Source organism: Panthera tigris, chromosome A3 (assembly GCF_018350195.1).
Source record: "Panthera tigris isolate Pti1 chromosome A3, P.tigris_Pti1_mat1.1, whole genome shotgun sequence".
NCBI classification, from domain to species: domain Eukaryota; kingdom Metazoa; phylum Chordata; class Mammalia; order Carnivora; family Felidae; genus Panthera; species Panthera tigris.
This window is the reverse complement of record NC_056662.1, coordinates 3424150-3440308: the sequence shown is the minus strand read 5'-3', so window position 1 is coordinate 3440308 and position 16159 is coordinate 3424150. Positions and strand designations below refer to the sequence as shown.

The following is a 16159-nucleotide window of genomic DNA, read 5'->3' as shown; positions in this document are numbered from 1 at the left end:
GAGGCCTGCCGCTTCTGCTTCTCCGTGTGCCCCTGGGTTCCTTTCACCCAGAAAGTGAAAGTCCTGCAAATAGTAACTTCCCCTGTGGTGACGGGTTAAATACAGTGCCATTCACACACCTTCCCTCGGTCAAGGTGTCACGTATGATTTATTGGGTAACCTGATACGTTAAAATCTGCTGCAAAGCATGAGCTTTGTTAAAGCCACCGTTAAGATCCACTCCCTGCTTTATTCTCTTGGAAATTTTGTTTCGCCATCGAAGGGCCTAACAGAATAACAGACACCCAAAGCAGAACTTGCCGACAGCCCCACCCTCGAATCCAGCTTCATTGGTCTGTGTCACCAGCTAGGTCTTGTGCACGCACACCCTCGGTTTTCGGGCATCCGCGGCACTACGGATGGAATGTTCCAGTCCCCGCCTGCAGTCATGGTGGGCCACCTGCTCTGTCCCCAGCCCTGCTCTTGCATTTTTCCACCTTTCTCTCCCCTTCCACCCCCCTTCTCCTCACACTAGCTTCTATCTGCACATGAGCATAGCGCGAGGGAAAGGTGCGGAAGGATGCGCACGCGCGCTCTGCTCGCAGCTGGGGGGAAACGCGTTATCTTCCGAGTAAATCAACATCCGCCTCCCCCGCCCCCCAGGATGCACACGACGTGCTCGCACCTGCGTCAAGAACAGCAGAGCAGGAATACTTCGTCTTGGGGACTTCAGTGCATTACAGAAGCTCACCGCCTGTTGCGGTAAGGACCCCTAATGTTTGACAGTTGGCTCCCTTGAGAGGCAGCCCTTGTAGAAGATTCTGTGTTGCCGGTAGAACACAGTCAATGAAAACCTTCTCATTTACCTAACTAGCTATGGTTATTGTTGGCTGTTAAGAGTTGTTGTTTGATAGTTTTGATCAAATATGATGCTTCTTTTTTTAAATTTTTTTAATGTTTATTTATTTTTGAGACAGAGAGAGACAGAGCACGAATGGGGGAGGGTCAGAGAGAGGGAGACACAGAATCCGAAACAGGCTCCAGGCTCTGAGCCATGAGCACAGAGCCCGACGCGGGGCTCGAACTCACGGATCGTGAGATCATGACCTGAGCCGAAGTCGGCCGCCCAACCGACTGAGCCACCCAGGCGCCCCATATGATGCTTCTTTTTAGAACACCCACAAAGAAATACATTTTCTTGTGTCCACCTAAGGGTACCTGAGATAACCCATAAGATTACAAACACGTGGCTTTGGCCCCAATCACATTTCAGCCCTCCTGCCGACTGAGCCCTGACATCCTCCTGCATCGTGTCTTCATGCCCTCTATGTACAAATTCTAGAACTATTGTTTTGATTTTTGGAATGATTTTTCTCGGGGGTGGGGGGAGCCCGGCTGGCTCAGTCGGTGGAGCACGTGACTCTTGATCTTAGGGTTGTGAGTTCGATCCCCATGTTGGGCGTGGGGCCTTAAAAAGTGGTTTTTCTGAAATCATGTGGCTTGGAAGAAACTGTAAAAATAGGCCAGAGAGTTTCTGTGTACAGTTTCACTCAGCTTCCCCCAAAGATAACACAACCAGAACATTTTATCAAAACCAGAAAACTGACTTTGGTACAGCACTATTGTTTTTAAATTTGTATTTAATGTTTATTTTTGAGAGAGAGAGAGAGAGAGAGAGAGAGAGCAGGCACAACTGGGGGAGGGGCAGAGAGCGAGGGAGAGAGAGAATCCCAAGCAGGCTCCACACTGTCAGTGCAGAGTCCAATGTGGGGCTTGAACTCAGGAACCATGAGATCATGACCTGAGCTGAAATCAAGAGTCAGATGCTTAACCGACTGAGCCACCCACGTGCCCCGGTACAAAACTACTAATACGGGTCTCAAATAGAGACCTTACTTGGACTTCACCAGCATAACTAGGTACGACTTTAACAAAAAATGTACAGTTTTGACGACAACTAAAAGAGGTATTCAAGGTCCAAAAAGCCACAATTTCTATGATGGAAAACTTCTAAAAAAGAATTCATGATCTCTATCATTTCATTCTCTTTTCTCAGGCTGTGTTTGAGATAAAAACGTGCTGTTCTTTTTTGCACAAAGATGATGCCGTGGACCCACCCTTGAGTGGGCTTGTGTATTTGTGAACGTGCCCCTCTAACCCTGGAAGGGCTGGCTTCGTGGGCCTGGACCTGGTCGGTCACACGGGGCCCTGTGCTCACAAGGGCCCCATGCCTGGTTTAAAGCCCTGTTGTCACCACCTTGAAAGTCTTACTGTTTGGACAAGGGGCCCCACGTTTTCATTTTGCAGCGGGCCCTGCAAATCGTGTAGCCGGTTCTGGGTCCCAGGGATGAATGTGCCTCATACGCAGATGTTGAGCCTACGCCCATGGCTCAAAGCAAGCCTTCCTTGGGCCTTCCTAGACCAAAGATGGGGCTTGAAAATCTCACGTGTTCATCCTCCATCTCCACAAAGCACCATGTAGCTGGCTTGTGGGTTTTTGCTATGGACAACATTGCCATCACTGGAATTGTTATACCTGTAGTACAAAAGTTAGAAGCGATGTGATTGCAAGAATGTCTAGTTACACGTTTGCATCCTTGGAAAATTAATATGAAACCAATAGACGTTCCATCCGTGTTACTTTTCCTTTACTGATTTATGTATTTTTCATCCTTTTTAAAATTAAGGGTTGTGACATGCCTTTTGAGCCAAGAGGCACGAGGAACAAATATTCTACTCCCGTAAGTACAGATGGATGTGTCACCAGGGAGAGGGTTCCCTTACCTTGCTAACAGCTGTGGAAAGCCCTGAAAATTGGAAATTTGAGAAATTCTGCCCAACACCCAAATGAACGAAAAGGAGGCGTGAGTGTGGAGAATGAATTCGAAATAAGTAAAAAACCACACATCTAGACTTGGAAGCATAGAGTTTTTCAGTCCCTGGCAAATTCCTTTTGCTGCCGAGTTGCTAAGAACTTGGCCAAGGCCCGAATATTCTTTTGCCGTCCTCTTCACAGGCTTACAGAAGTTTTGAGCTAAGAGGGCCCCAGAGGCCCTCTGGTTCGTTTTGTTCCTAGACCTTACTAGCAGCAAAATTCTTCTGTTCATCTAAGATCCTGGGAAGAATGCCATTGTAAGTAAAACAGATAAGGGAGGCTTCTTATTAATACCCACTTTGAGGATACCGACACTCACAACATAGACCCATTGCCAGAGCAATCAGTGGAAACAGTGGTCCTGCTGAAAAACAAAAAATACAAGTGAGACGTTGTGGATGAAGAATGCAAAATCATGTTATCCCAGCACCTGATTCATTGCCCCACATTGTTGTAAATCGCTTGTTAAAATATCAAGAAAATCTGAATTTACGCCAACAGGCAGTTTCAAATATTAAGTTTTTAGGTAGATCTATTTATAATATCAATATCTCCTTTGATTAAGCAAACAGGAGATGAAAATTTCATTCAAGTTCATGAAAGCAAATTGTGACACTTTTGCTTTTATGAACATGTTGGGGGAGGACTCGATTAAAAAGACGTAAACGATTTTCCATTATATTATAAAAATAACATTCAATAACATGTTCAAATAATGTGCACATAGTTAAAATGAAATTCAAGCACTCTCGCTGGAGTGTCCTGGGGGAGTCGTGGCCCCGGGGACACAGGCTGAAGCCAGTGACTCAGTGTGGAGGCCGGGAAGCTGTCCCGTTGGTGAGGGTGGGGACACATGCTGTCTGCGCTCGGGCAGAATGGCCCCGAGTCTCACTGGAGACGGAGAAGGACCAGTGTCCGACCAGTGAGCGCCTGGTGAAGGGCCCGGGTGGCAGGAGAGGTCTCTATCTCCAGGAGCCAAACCTGGCACGGCATCCCCAGCCAGCGCCCTCGTCGGGGCCGCGGGTCCTCAGCACTCTTTGTAGCCGTCCACACTTGCTCTCTGGCTAAGTGAGTTTAGTTCAGGTCAGTGGGTGTGATGTGGCAGGTAGGCAGATATGTGTGTAGGTGGGTGTGTGTGTGTGTATGCATGTGTGTGTGTTACACATGAACTTGTACAACTTATATCTTATGTGGACATGTGAGGTTTTATATATACAGGAAATTGTCCCAGACTTTCCCATTTTTCACACGCTTCTCTGGACCGCCACAAGTACCCCTGCACTCAGGGATGGCCGGGAGTCACGTCAGTGTCTTACAACACAAATCGTATGGAATTGCTGTCCAGTTTAAAACTTCCCGATGGCCTCCCGCCGCACTTGGGAAACAGTCCGCAGCCTTGTGGCCCAGGGTCCTCTGGGATGTTCCGCTCACCCCTGGCCTCCACCTGCCGCTCGGGCTCCAGTCTCTCCGTGCTCCCCCTGGACCGCGGGCCTCTGCTGGGCCTTCCACCTGGAAGGCCCTCCTCCTCGGTGGCCCTGGTGTTCCTTCCTCCCGCTCCCCCTCCTCCCGAGAGGCCTCCCTGGCCCCGGCTGGGCGGGGTCCCCCTCACCGCTGCTCCCCAGCGCCTCACTCTTGTTCCTCTTCACCCTCAGGTGCTCCCCTGCACCTGTGTGAGCACGGGAGCGAGGCCGCCTTGCTCTCGTGCCCCAGGCGCCTTGCCTGCCTGGCCCCGAGCGGCCCCGACTCCCACGATTCGGTTGTGCAAGCTGCGGGCTTAGCTCGCTTCCCCACCGTGGTGCCCCAGCCGTTGCCAGGCCCAAAGCCCCAGACCCGCAGACACTTGCCAAGTGAGTGAAGGGTGCCCGCCCACCACTGAGAGCCAGGACCAGCTCTTCCAGAATCATCTGGTCACTGAACGGAGTTTGCGAACCTACCTAAAGCCTGCTGGCTGGTCCTGCCGGGGCTCCCTTCCCCAGCCCCCCAGAGCCGCTGCATTGAAAGGTCCAGCATCGGCACCTGCCGGGCCTCCCCCTCTCCCAACGCTCAAATAGGGGACATGTGTGCACTTAGTCCTTGGCCTGCCAGTCCCTGGGTGGCCCTCCGGCTGGGAGGTGGCCCTGTCCCTGCCGGGCAGCAGAGGTCAGGAAGGTGAAGGGCCCCCCTCACTGGTGTTGGGGTTCTGCTGGTTGGCTTCGCAGGTGTACCGGGATGCCGTGGTGCCCAGACGATGCCCGGAAGTGAGCGCGGGGACGATGGCGGAGACCCTGAGCCAGGTGGGAAAGGCTTTCTTTTGTCAGTGTGCCTTCCGCTTCTGCCTCTGACTCCAGGTCCCCGGACCCTGTTTGGTGAAGCCGAGTGATGCTCCCCTGGCCGTGAGGATGGGTGGCAGGCAGGGCGGCACCACTGTGGCTTGAGGAACCAGACCTTGGCGCTCCACAGTCACCGCCTGGGGCCTGCCCTGTGTCAGGTCCCTCTGGGGCCCGGCCAGTCCCTGGGGTGGGAGCTCCACACCTCAGTGAGGCCCTGAGGCCACAGGGAGCGTGGTCCCTCCCCAGCCCAGCGGATGGACAAAACCACAAATACTTTATGTCTCCAAGTCTGGAAGCGAAGGCACATGGTCCAGGCGCCTTTGGGAGGGGGCCGAGTGTCCCGCACGGTCGTGGCTGCGTCCCGAGGCGTCATCGGCCCCGCTGCGGGCGGGGAGGACGGGGAATGGGCCACCCAGACCACAGCGTCTGCCCGTCTCTCCCTGTGGGGACAGGGCCGCATCACGCCTGACACGTGGTGGCCAAGGATGGAGGACAGAGCGGGTGACGGGTGCTCAGACCCAAGGCCGGACCGGGGGCCGCCGAGGGCCCCTCTCCTTGAATGACCACCCCCAGCTTTGAGCAACGTCCAGGGGGCCCCCCATCCGCCCGCCTGCAGGGAGACCCGAGCGAGCGGCTCACTGCACACCCGGCAGATAGAGTCACCGGCACCTGGGGATGGTCACGTGGCATCTGGCAGCCCCTAGTGGCACACAGCTGCACCCAGGGGGCCGTGGGGAAGGGCCAAAGGTGCCCGCCCGCTGGGTCCAGCCCGGGTCGTCCTCCATCCTCCAGGCAGGAAGGCGGCCTGTGTTGGGTACGAGCCCGGAGCGCTGTGCTCGGTGGAATCGGTGGAGGAAAACAGATTAAAGGCCTGGTTCCTTCCCCGATGAGCCTTCTACCTTAGGTGGGGCTTGATGATGAACTATTGATCTTCTGGGGCCTCTGAAATCGCCGCATCAGGGCCCAGGGGCCGCTGCCGCGTCGTCAGCCTCGGGGGTTTTGAGCCTGCACAGTGCGGACCCCGCTGCGGGTTGTCATTCATGATCCCTCCAGCGCCCCTGGGGGGACGTGAGGGGACTGGTGAGGCCTCGGCCAGAGCGTGGGCACGTCGCCAGCTGGAGGCGCTTCCTTTCCTCCCCCGCCCCCCCGCCCCCGGGGTGAGGGCCAGACGGTGACCACAGTCCCCGAGCGAGCGGACGCGGGCAGGGGCCTACCTGTGGGCGCCTGTGGACACGGGGCTGAGACGCTGCGTCTCCCGCTGAACACAGAGCCTGGGAGGGGCTCCCGTGAGCCCCAGGAAGCTGGGTACAGCGGGGAGCTTGGGGACAGGGATGGTGTCCAGGACCCCTCCACTTCCTCTTTCCGGCCTTCTCCCGCCTCCCGCCTCCTCCTCGGGCTCTGGGCCCTCTGGTTCTGAACGTCCCCGTGCCCTCTGTGAGCTCGCCCTCTCGGGATCTGCCGCTGAACCCGCTCCCCCCTGGGCTGACGTGGCTCAGGTCCAGACGGCACCCTCCCCGAGGCGCTGGAAAGCAAGCAGCTGGGAGTCTGTCCGGCAAACATTTAGCGAGTCTCTCGGGCCAGAACAAGCCAGAGAAGGCTTCGCAGAGAGACGCCTTGGGCCCTGAAGGATGAGCGGGAGTTTGCTCAGTGGAGGCTGGCAGGTGGGGGCGGGACAGCAGGAGCGAGGGGGGCATCGGGGTGCGGGGGGCGAGGCTCACCCAAGGGGTCAAGGCGGGGGTGGGAGGGGGAGCCAGGCCGCGCAGGCCGCGAGCTCGCCACGGTTCCCTCCGGGAGAGCAGCTGGGGAGCGGGAGGGTGGTCTCCTTCCCCTCGGCTGCCGTTTCTGAGTCTGTAGAAACTTCTGAGACAGCCGGGGACAAAGAAGAGCGCGCCATTAACACTGCACTGGGGCAGTCCCCCCCCCCCACTTCCCCTCCCCAACCCCCCCGGCCCCCCGTGGACCCTGGAGAAAACGGACGGCGTGTGGAAGAACCTGGCACTTACCTTCTCTTCCCCTGGCTTTTCTCCAGAAGCTCTGTGGCGTTGACGCCCTAGCAGGTGACACCGGTCACCGGCCTCACATCTACGCGGAGGAGGGAGAGTGCGAAGGAGCAGAAAGCCTCAGTTCTCTTGCCTGCTCGGAACCGGACTCGGGCTTCAAAGGCTGCTCCGCTTGAAGAAATGTATGCTGAGTCAGGTGGTCCTGCCTAGAACAGCCCATTTTGGACAACTGGGATAATTCGTGGAGGGTATTCAAGGGAGTTCACCTGCTATGCTAGTCAAGGGACTTTTCTTCTCCCCAACCCTCCTCCTAGTCCTAAACTAAGGGTAAACTGTGAGGCTGGATTCTGATATTTTCAGACCAGGCATCTTGAGCCAAAGCAAAACAACAGGTTATGCTTTTTTATAAATGTGACTTGTCAGACAGATTTTTTTTTTTTTTAAGAGAGACTCCCTCCTTCTGTTAACAGCCCAGCTCTGAGGGGAAACGAAATGATAATTTATAGATTAGCCAGCAATTTCGTGACAACAGGTTAATACTGGGGGAAAATGTAAACTAGACAGTTTTTAGTGATTATTTATTTCTATAAGTATGATTCTGCTTCAGTTTAAGTAAAAAAATAGGTAAACAGGGAAATGTTTTTGGAATATTTGTGAGCAGTATTTTTAGTGATGGTCAAAAAACAAATACTGGTTCCTTTGCACTTGTTGAGTAAAGAAATATGTTATCGTAAGACAAAGGACCATGGTTATCACTTTATAAGCTGTACATACTTTAAAACACGAATAGGTATGATTTAACTTGTATTTATTACATATGAAAGAATTTATATACATATGTAAAAGAATTTAGTAGCCATGGAATGAATACATTCCAATTAGATTTTATCTTTAAGCAAAACTCAAACTTGGGACACGTGGGTGCCTCATTCGGTTGAGTGCCTGACTCTGACTTTGGCTCAGGTCACGATCCCAGAGTCGTGGGATCGAGCTCCGAGTTGGGCTTTGTGCTAAGCATGGAGCCTGCTTAAGCTTCTCTCTCCCTCTCCCTGCCCCTACCCCTACCCCTCGTACCCTATCTCTCCCTCTCTTAAAATAAATAAAATAAACTTAAAAATTTAAATTAAAAATAAATTTAAAAATTCTTTTAAAAAAATTTAAATAGCAGGACATTTGCCCTATAAAGAGTTCTCTTGTCTGGGTAACAGATGTATGTGTGGCACAGAAGCGAATGTATGTTCCTCACACGAGGAAGCCCCCGCTGGACCGATCATTGGACCACCTTATTCTGGACTCAAAATGAGGGAGATTTAAATATGTCTTGTTTAAGCTGCAGCTATTTCGGATTTTCTGCCACTCCCGGGCAAATCTAATGTTAACTGATACAAAAGAAAGGACGAAGCAGGGCACCTGGATGGCTCAGTTGGTTGAGCGTCCGACTTCGGCTCAGGTCATGATCTCGCTGTTTGTGAGTTCGAGCCCCGCATCGGGCTCTGTGCTGACAGCTCGGAGCCTGGAGCCTGCTTCGGATTCTGTGTCTCCGTCTCTCTGCCCCTGCCCCGCTCATGCTCTGTCTGTCTCTCTCTCTCTCAAAAATAAATAAAGATTAAAAAAAATAAAAGCAAAACAAGACAAAACAAAAGAAAGGACCAAGAGAAGCGAACTGCCAAGCAGTAGAGTAACAGTGGTATGATGATGTTGATAGTAACAGAATACAAACAAGATAGTTTTCTTGTGTGAGTAATTTTGCTCAGCAAAAGCCTAGTGCTATCAGGACACTTTAATAAATACATTGGCTATCTAAAAGCCCAGGGCCAAAATTAAAAAAAAAAAAAAGTATATAATTGATAGGCACCATCTTTTGCCGTGCCCTCTCACGCCCCCGGAAGTATCAGGAGAAACACGTTGGCTGTGGAATCAGTGAAGTATTACATTAAGCAGTTTCAGCTGACTCAGGGTCACAACTTCCCCTTCTTTCTGAAGAAGCATTTCCTTCAAAGAAATCTCAAGGGTCTGTACGTGGTTACTTCACTCATCACCTAGGGCTCTGGGTAACTGAAGAGGAAGAAAACCATCTTGGAAACACTGGGACATCGACGTGGCGCCTGAGTGTGTACGATAGCTGTGTGAATGCTTCAATGATTCAGGAGAGACTCTAGGACATTTTCTGGGTAATTAGGGATAAAAGTAACTTTTTAGAAAACTACGCCTTTTGAGACTGAATTGTTGCCAGGATCAGTAGGTGGTCATTAGACCTTCCTGGATCTGAGGCAACGGCCAGAAAACCAGGGCAGTGGGGCGGATATGGTTCACCATCTGCCTTTGTAAATAAAGTTTTATTAGCACACAGCTATGTTCTTGCAGTGTCTGTGTATCATCTATGACTGGTTTTGTGCTGTCACGGTAGAGCTGTATGCCCACAAAGCCAAACATATTTAACGTGTGCCAACCCTTGGTGAAGGCATTTTTTAGTGGAAACCCCGTATCGTATCAAACATTTGCATTTTATGTTTAAAATTTTTTTTCAGTTTATTTTCTTATTTTGAGAGAAAGAGAGAGGGTGTGCAAGCAGGGAGGGGGCAGAGAGAGAGAATCCCAAGCAGGCTCCACACTGTCTGCACAGAGCCCGACACAGGGGCTCGATCTCACAGACCCTGGGATCATGACCTGAGCCAAAATCAAGAGTCAGATGCTTAACCGGCTGAGCCACCCAGGCGCGTAAGGCGGATACGCACCCGTATCACACATTTGAAGATGTATCCACAGCCTGTGTTAAAAACAGACACACTGCCGTACAAATTCTGAAAGGTTTTAAATAAGTTTGTTTTTGGCTACAGGCAGCTTGCTTCATTTACTACTGGTTTTGAAATCTTGGCAGCTGCGTGTATTTGTGAATTCTTGCATTATGAGAGACTCTGCAACTAATTGTTTTCAAAAGTAAAATACCGATGAAAAATTCATGAATGCGGAATTTAACAATTAATGAGGAGAACAAAGTATTATATTTTGTAGATGCTTAATTAGACATTTATTAATTTTAATTTTGCTGCTCCCTTAGTGTGTTTGGAAGGCAATATTTTTTCAGATCTTGACCATTTTCATAGGTCTCGAGCATTGGGGGCGTGGTGTCCAGCAGAGACGATGTTTGTGTAACACACACGAGGCATACAGCCCCTCCCTTTAGGATGCCGGTCTGTATTATGTATGATCACTTTTCCCGACTGACATGATTCGTGGATGTTCTCACCACAAGGTTTTTCTCAAGTCTGTGTACATGACTTAAAAAGTTTCTGCGGCACCTGGCTGGCTTAGTCAGGCAAGCGTCTGACTTCGGCTCAGGTCACGATGTCATGGTTCGTGGGTTCGAGCCCCACGTCGGGCTCTGCGCTGACAGCTTAGAGCCTGGAGCCTGCTTCGGATATCGTCTCCCTCTCTCTCTGCCCCTCCCTGGCTCCAACTCTGTCTCTCTCTCTCAAAAATAAATAAACATTTAAAAAAAATTTTAAAAATAATAAGTTTCTATTAGAAACACTGGCATCAGGAGGTTTTGGTGAAAATGCTGAATTTACATATATCCGTGAACTAAATCAAAATCTTATTAATAGCAATGAAGAAGGCAATAAAAACAGAAATAGTACATATTTTCAGGGAAAATGTGATTTTATTAAGAACATTAGCCTCTAAACGACTTAGTAGTCCAAGGCTAGCTGCAGTCTGGGAAGTTAAATATTTTGCATTTCATCAATTTTGGTTTTCCATCTGCATTAATAGTCTTGTTGGTTTTATGGGTGCTTCTCATCGGAGGTGTTTGTTTTGGTCACTTCTGTGATTCACTGAGCACAGAAGCCCTCCTAGCTGTTAAAACCTCCCCAACAGAAACAGTAGCCCGGAGACCCTCACTTTATGTCCCCGTGAAGTAGGTGTAGCAAAAGCATCCTCAAGAATGATGCGTGGGCAGAAGACTGCACACCTTGTCCGGTCATTGTCTCTTCTGCAAGGTGCATGTCAGAGGCATAAATCTGTCCTGAAGAAGGAGGAGGCTAGAGAATTCTAGAGCTAGAATAGGAGAGACACTGATACTGAACTTTTCCACATTAGCAGAGCCTAATTGCCCCCAAATCCATCACCTCTCATTCCTCAACAGAAACTTGACTTTTCTGCCATCCAGAATGGAAGTGACCCTTCCATCCTCCCTTGAGCCAGGTATGACCATGCGACTAAGTTCTGGCCAACGGAAGGCAACTTCCTGGAAGTGTCCCTGATGAGGGCAGATGTGTCTGTCTGTTCCCACTCTTCTTCTTCTACTGGGTTGGAATAAGGATTTGATGGCTGGCGCTGAGGCAGCCATCCTGGGCATCACCATTAGTGCTGGTATATGGCATGCCAGCAAGATAGAAGACGGGTCAGTTCCTGCCGCCATGGAGTCCCGCTGGACCGTCCGTGGACCACCTTACTGTGGACTCAGAATGCGGGAGATTTAAAAGTCCCGTTGAAGCCACTGCTCCTTTGGATTTTCCGGGCAAATCTAATCTTAACTGATAGAAAAAAAAGGACCAAGAGAGGTGAGCTGTGAGTAGCAGAACAGAGACATGTGGCACCGACTCCGTGGATGTTGGCAGGTGTCAGGGACTCAAACACTGTGGGCCAGAGGCCTGGCGACAGCGTGGAGAAATGAAGCAGTTGCTAACAGCTGTCCCCTACTGTTTTTTGAAAAGCGGCCTGTGTTCTGAGCTCGGATCGAGGGAGGGATGACAGGAGAGAGCCATGACGCAGAAGCGTGGTAGCCGCTGCTTGCTGCCCTTAGCAAAGCTTTACAAGAGAGCGGCCGGCGTAGGCATGGGAAGAGGGGACGCCCTGTGATGATGGAGATGCTCCCTGCCTGCAGCCTGCCACCGAAAGTGACCGAGAGCTTGGTAATTTGGAGCCTTGCAGGGTTGAAAAAGCAACTGCTAGGCTCTCCCACGGCATCCGGAACTGGGATGGTTTTCCACAAAGCAGCACACTTAGCAGAAAAGAAACCCGAGCCCCGTCCCACTGACGTGTGAAGTTCGCAGCAAAGCCCGTGGCCCCCGGAGGCTCGGGGTGGCCAGGACATCGCGCCAGGAGACGGGGGGGGGGGGGGGGCCGCGTGCAGGCCAGTGAGTGAAGACGGCCGACACTTCAGGGTTAGAAACTGCCTTGACGGCTAGAGCTGATGGGCAACTGATGGATCCGAGGTCCACACGTTTTGGAACAAACACTCTGCCAAAGAAACCACAGCCTGGTCTGCAAGAGCCCGGGACTGCCCAGCCCCAGAGCAATCCCTGGAGCCACCACCACAGAGACCCCAGGACGACACGCCCTCTGACGTCCACTTGGGGCAGGGGCGGCAGAGACGCACCTTGCGAGGACCCCGGCGGGGGGCCGTGGCGTCCTGGCTGTTCCTCCTGCTCGGATTGGCGCACGTGGATGGACCAGGGGAGGTTGTGCTTCTCAGTCTTCGCTCCAGAGGGGCGTTTCTCGTGCCGGCGTCTCCTTCCCACTCACCCGCCTTATGCTGGGTGGACTGGGAGCCGGGGACTGCCTGGTTCGTAGCTTCGAACCGTTTCTGGTGGGGAGGTTTTCCGCCTTATCCTTGGGACCCTGCGTTTTGAGGCAGATGCGGGGACTGGCTGGGGCTCTGCCGCTGTGTCCGGGGGTGCGGTGGGGGTGGGTCGTGGGTGCAGCAGAAGGGCGAGCGCCGATATGTGGGTGGCTGCAGGGTGGGCGGTGGCCGAGACTGCTACCCAGCCCACAACCCCGTGCCTTCTTCCTTCTCCTAAGAAATAAAGTCCCTGAGTTTTAGCCAGAGTATGGCTTCCTCAAATGCAAACATCTCCCGGACTTGCCTGACCTGGATGCGACCAGGTAACCGGGTTCTGGAATGTACGTGTAGAGCTTTACCCACCACGCAGCGCATGTTGGGAGGAGCCTAGACCCTCACACCGGCAGCCATGAGGGCCCAGATCAGCGCACTTTCACGGGAGAGGAAAATAAACGCAGCCCACTGTTTACTTGGGGGGGGGGGGCTGTCTGTCACTTACAGCCAAGCAGAATAGTAAGCCACCTAAATTATATGACCTGAGAAATGAACCTATAAATAGAAAAAAACCCTTGTGTGTGTACTAATGTGCGTTATGCTTTAGAGAAGTTACCTTTGTTAGTTCGTCTTATCCACCGAAGAGATATTTTTTCATTATGTTCAAACACATTTTTGTATGATTAGTGTTTTGCAGTTATAACATGCTGCATTTTTCCTTAATATGTTTCTACAATTCTTTTTAAAAATGTCTGTTACAGGGGCGCCTGGGTCGGTTAAGCATCCGACTCTGGATTTCGGCTCGGGTCACGATCTCACGGTTGGTGGGTTTGAGCCCCGTGTCGGGCTCTGCACTGGCACTGTGGAGCCTGCTTGGGATTCTGTCTCTCCCTCTCTCTCTCAAAAATAAATAAATAAACACACACAAAAATGTCTGTCACTATCCCGTGGCAGATCCTTTAAAATATAAGGACACATAGTGCATAGGTTACATAGTATCTTTCTGGCACTGGATTAGATTTTTGGAAACTGCCAAAAGTCATTCGGGACCTTGCTGGGTAAGCAGTGAGTGATGGGTGTCAGTGATTCTGTTTAGAGCTGGAAGTAGGGGTGAAGGTAGCCAGACCGGGAAGGAGCTGGGTCCGGGGAAGTTCTCAAGGGGACCTGCCAGATGTTTGAGCCGTGGGCTCCCTGGGCAGCCGTGCTGGGTGGGTTTACCGTGCCCAGCTGGCCCTCTGAGGTCCCGATATGCCCTATTTTAAGACCAGGAGCTTCATTCTATAGTTTGTGCCTTGAGACGTTCGGTCGGGCCCCCTGGATCCCAAATGAGCACGCTAACCTGGTGGGGTGGTGTTACCAGGGTCTCTGCTTTAACCAAGAGGAAATTTCCCAAGGCTGCTATGTCATGCGGTTGGAGACATAAAAATCCACACATGAATCTGAACCCACGAAGGAGGCCCCCACTGGGCACAGGGCGGTGAGCAGGTCCTAGGTTCTCAGAACCATATCGTTGGGGCCACTGTTCCCTTTCCAGACACTGCAGTGCCCGTGTTAACTAACCGGTGACCTGACTGAGGGGAAAGAAAGGAGAATGATTTTGTTGTTAGGGTTATTCACGTTACATTAATGAGCCACCTACAACGGTCCACACGCACCAGTCTCTGGGGGAAAAACCCAGTTTGGCGAAGTTTTCAGTTGGTATCTACTGAGAGCTCCAGGGTTTTTTTTTGTTTTTGTTCTTTAATTTTTAAATTAAAAAATTTTTTTTTGCTTTTAAATGTTTATTTTTGAGAGAGAGAGAGAGAGAGAGAGCACGTGAGCAGGGGAGGGTCAAAGAGTGAGGGAGACACAGAATCCAAAGCAGGCTCCAAGCTCTGAGCTGTCAGCACAGAGCCTGACTTGGGCCTCGAACTCACAAACTGAAATCATGACCTGAGCTGAAGTCAGAGAGGCTTAACCGACTGAGCCACCCAGGTGCCTGTCCAGGGCTGTTTTTACCAGCCTGTTCACAGGTCAGTGGTTCCAACGGGAGTGGCTGTGCCTCCAGGGACACCAGGCAATGTCTACAGACACTTCTGGTTGTTACAACCAGGGGGTGGGTGTGCGGGCACAGGCAGGGTGGATGCTGGGGTGCTGCTGAACCTCTGCAGGGCACAGGACACCCCCCACAGAGAACCACCCGGTTCATAGACCCACACGGACCCCCTCTGAAATACTGTTCCGATGCCAAGAAGCTAATGACCTCAGTTCAATCCAAACAACAAAGGGCTCTGGGGCGGGGGTGGGGGGAGGAAACATCCAGCAGCAGACTGAACCCTGCGCCCAGGGCACCCACCCTGGGCCAGGCCGCCGCTCTCCCCCCTGGCCTGGCCTGTCAACCAGTTCCTCTGGGTTGACAGTGTCCCCTTATGGAAGCGCTCTTGAGCTCCCGGCGGGCTGGGAGTAGAACAAAGATAATTAGACGGGAGCGGCTCGCCCCTGATCCAGACAAACCCGGAGCAGACGAACTCACAGGTGGAATGCTTTCAGCCCAGCGTAATCAACTCCTAGCACTCAGCGCTCCGTTTAGCAGGAGGTGGGCCTGGAAACTTCCGCGTCAGCAGAGCCCAGTGCCAGGCCCAAGGCCACAAGCAGACCCGTGGCCCAAAGCGGGGGCCCAGCTCACGAACCTGCGGGGCTCTCCCTTGCTGGGGACGTCCCAGGTCAGGGCCTCAGAGTCTAGTTGTAAAGTGTCATAGATTCAAGAGCCTCAGTTTCCAGGGACATCAGGATGATCCAGAACCGACTGCGGCAGAGGAACGCTGGCGGGTCGGCACGGCAGGTCTCTAGCTCTCTGTCCGTCTGTGACTGCACCGACTTCTGGGAAAGCCCATGCGCACTCCAGGCGTGGATCCGGAATGGTCTAAGCCCCTCGGCTAGCCCCTCCCCTTGCCCACCATGATTGGCTCAGAGATGAGTACATCACTGGGTCTGAGCCAATGAGGGTCAGGTCCAGGAGTTTGAAGCCGGCCGTGTCTTAAACGCAGGGACTGTGGAAGCCGCTTTGCAGGGACTGTGGGGGCACCAGTTATGGGCAGCGTGGAGGGTTGCTGAGATGAGCGAAGGGCAGGGGCTGCGGCAGGATACTGATGAGGAGACGGTGAAGTCAAGAGTGACCTAGCTTCCAGCCAAGCACCCCCTTTCCAGAAGGTTCTTTATGACCATAAAGGTTTGAGTCAGTGTATTTGTGCATGTAATAGATTTCTCCTTCTTAAAAAGATTCAATTATAGATTCAAGCATCTGAAATTCAATACTCAAGGATTAATTGAATTAAATTATTTGTAAAAACTTCTCCAGGTTCTTTGCATGAAAGGAGTGTAATATTCATGAAATTCTGTTTGTAATTTCCAGTAGTTGATATGATTCAGATGCATTTTTTTGAGCAGCTTTATGGGGCAT

General features: G+C 51.9%; 1 protein-coding gene and 1 long non-coding RNA gene across 3 annotated transcripts in view; one reads left to right on the top strand and one right to left on the bottom strand.

Moving 5' to 3' along the window:
- CDH26 (cadherin 26) overlaps nt 1–8159 on the top strand; it is a 42010-nt gene extending 33851 nt beyond the window's left edge. Inside the window, exons 15-18 of the mRNA XM_015539713.2 lie at nt 643–741; nt 2667–2720; nt 5053–5127; nt 7193–8159. Of these exons, the coding sequence (XP_015395199.2) occupies nt 643–741; nt 2667–2720; nt 5053–5127; nt 7193–7339 (375 nt within the window). The 3' untranslated portion in view covers nt 7340–8159. The remainder of the gene's footprint in view (nt 1–642; nt 742–2666; nt 2721–5052; nt 5128–7192) is intronic.
- A 4126-nt stretch (nt 8160–12285) lies between these two features.
- LOC122236928 lies at nt 12286–15564 on the bottom strand. 2 transcript variants are annotated; one of them, XR_006215106.1, is made up of 4 exons: nt 15390–15564; nt 14060–14291; nt 12544–12960; nt 12286–12404 (listed from the first exon to the last, which is right to left on the bottom strand). It is a non-coding gene; the product is annotated as an uncharacterized LOC122236928 (long non-coding RNA). The 2 variants fall into 2 exon arrangements; XR_006215105.1 differs by having other exon boundaries at nt 12544–12785.
- Nucleotides 15565–16159: the final 595 nt, after the last annotated feature.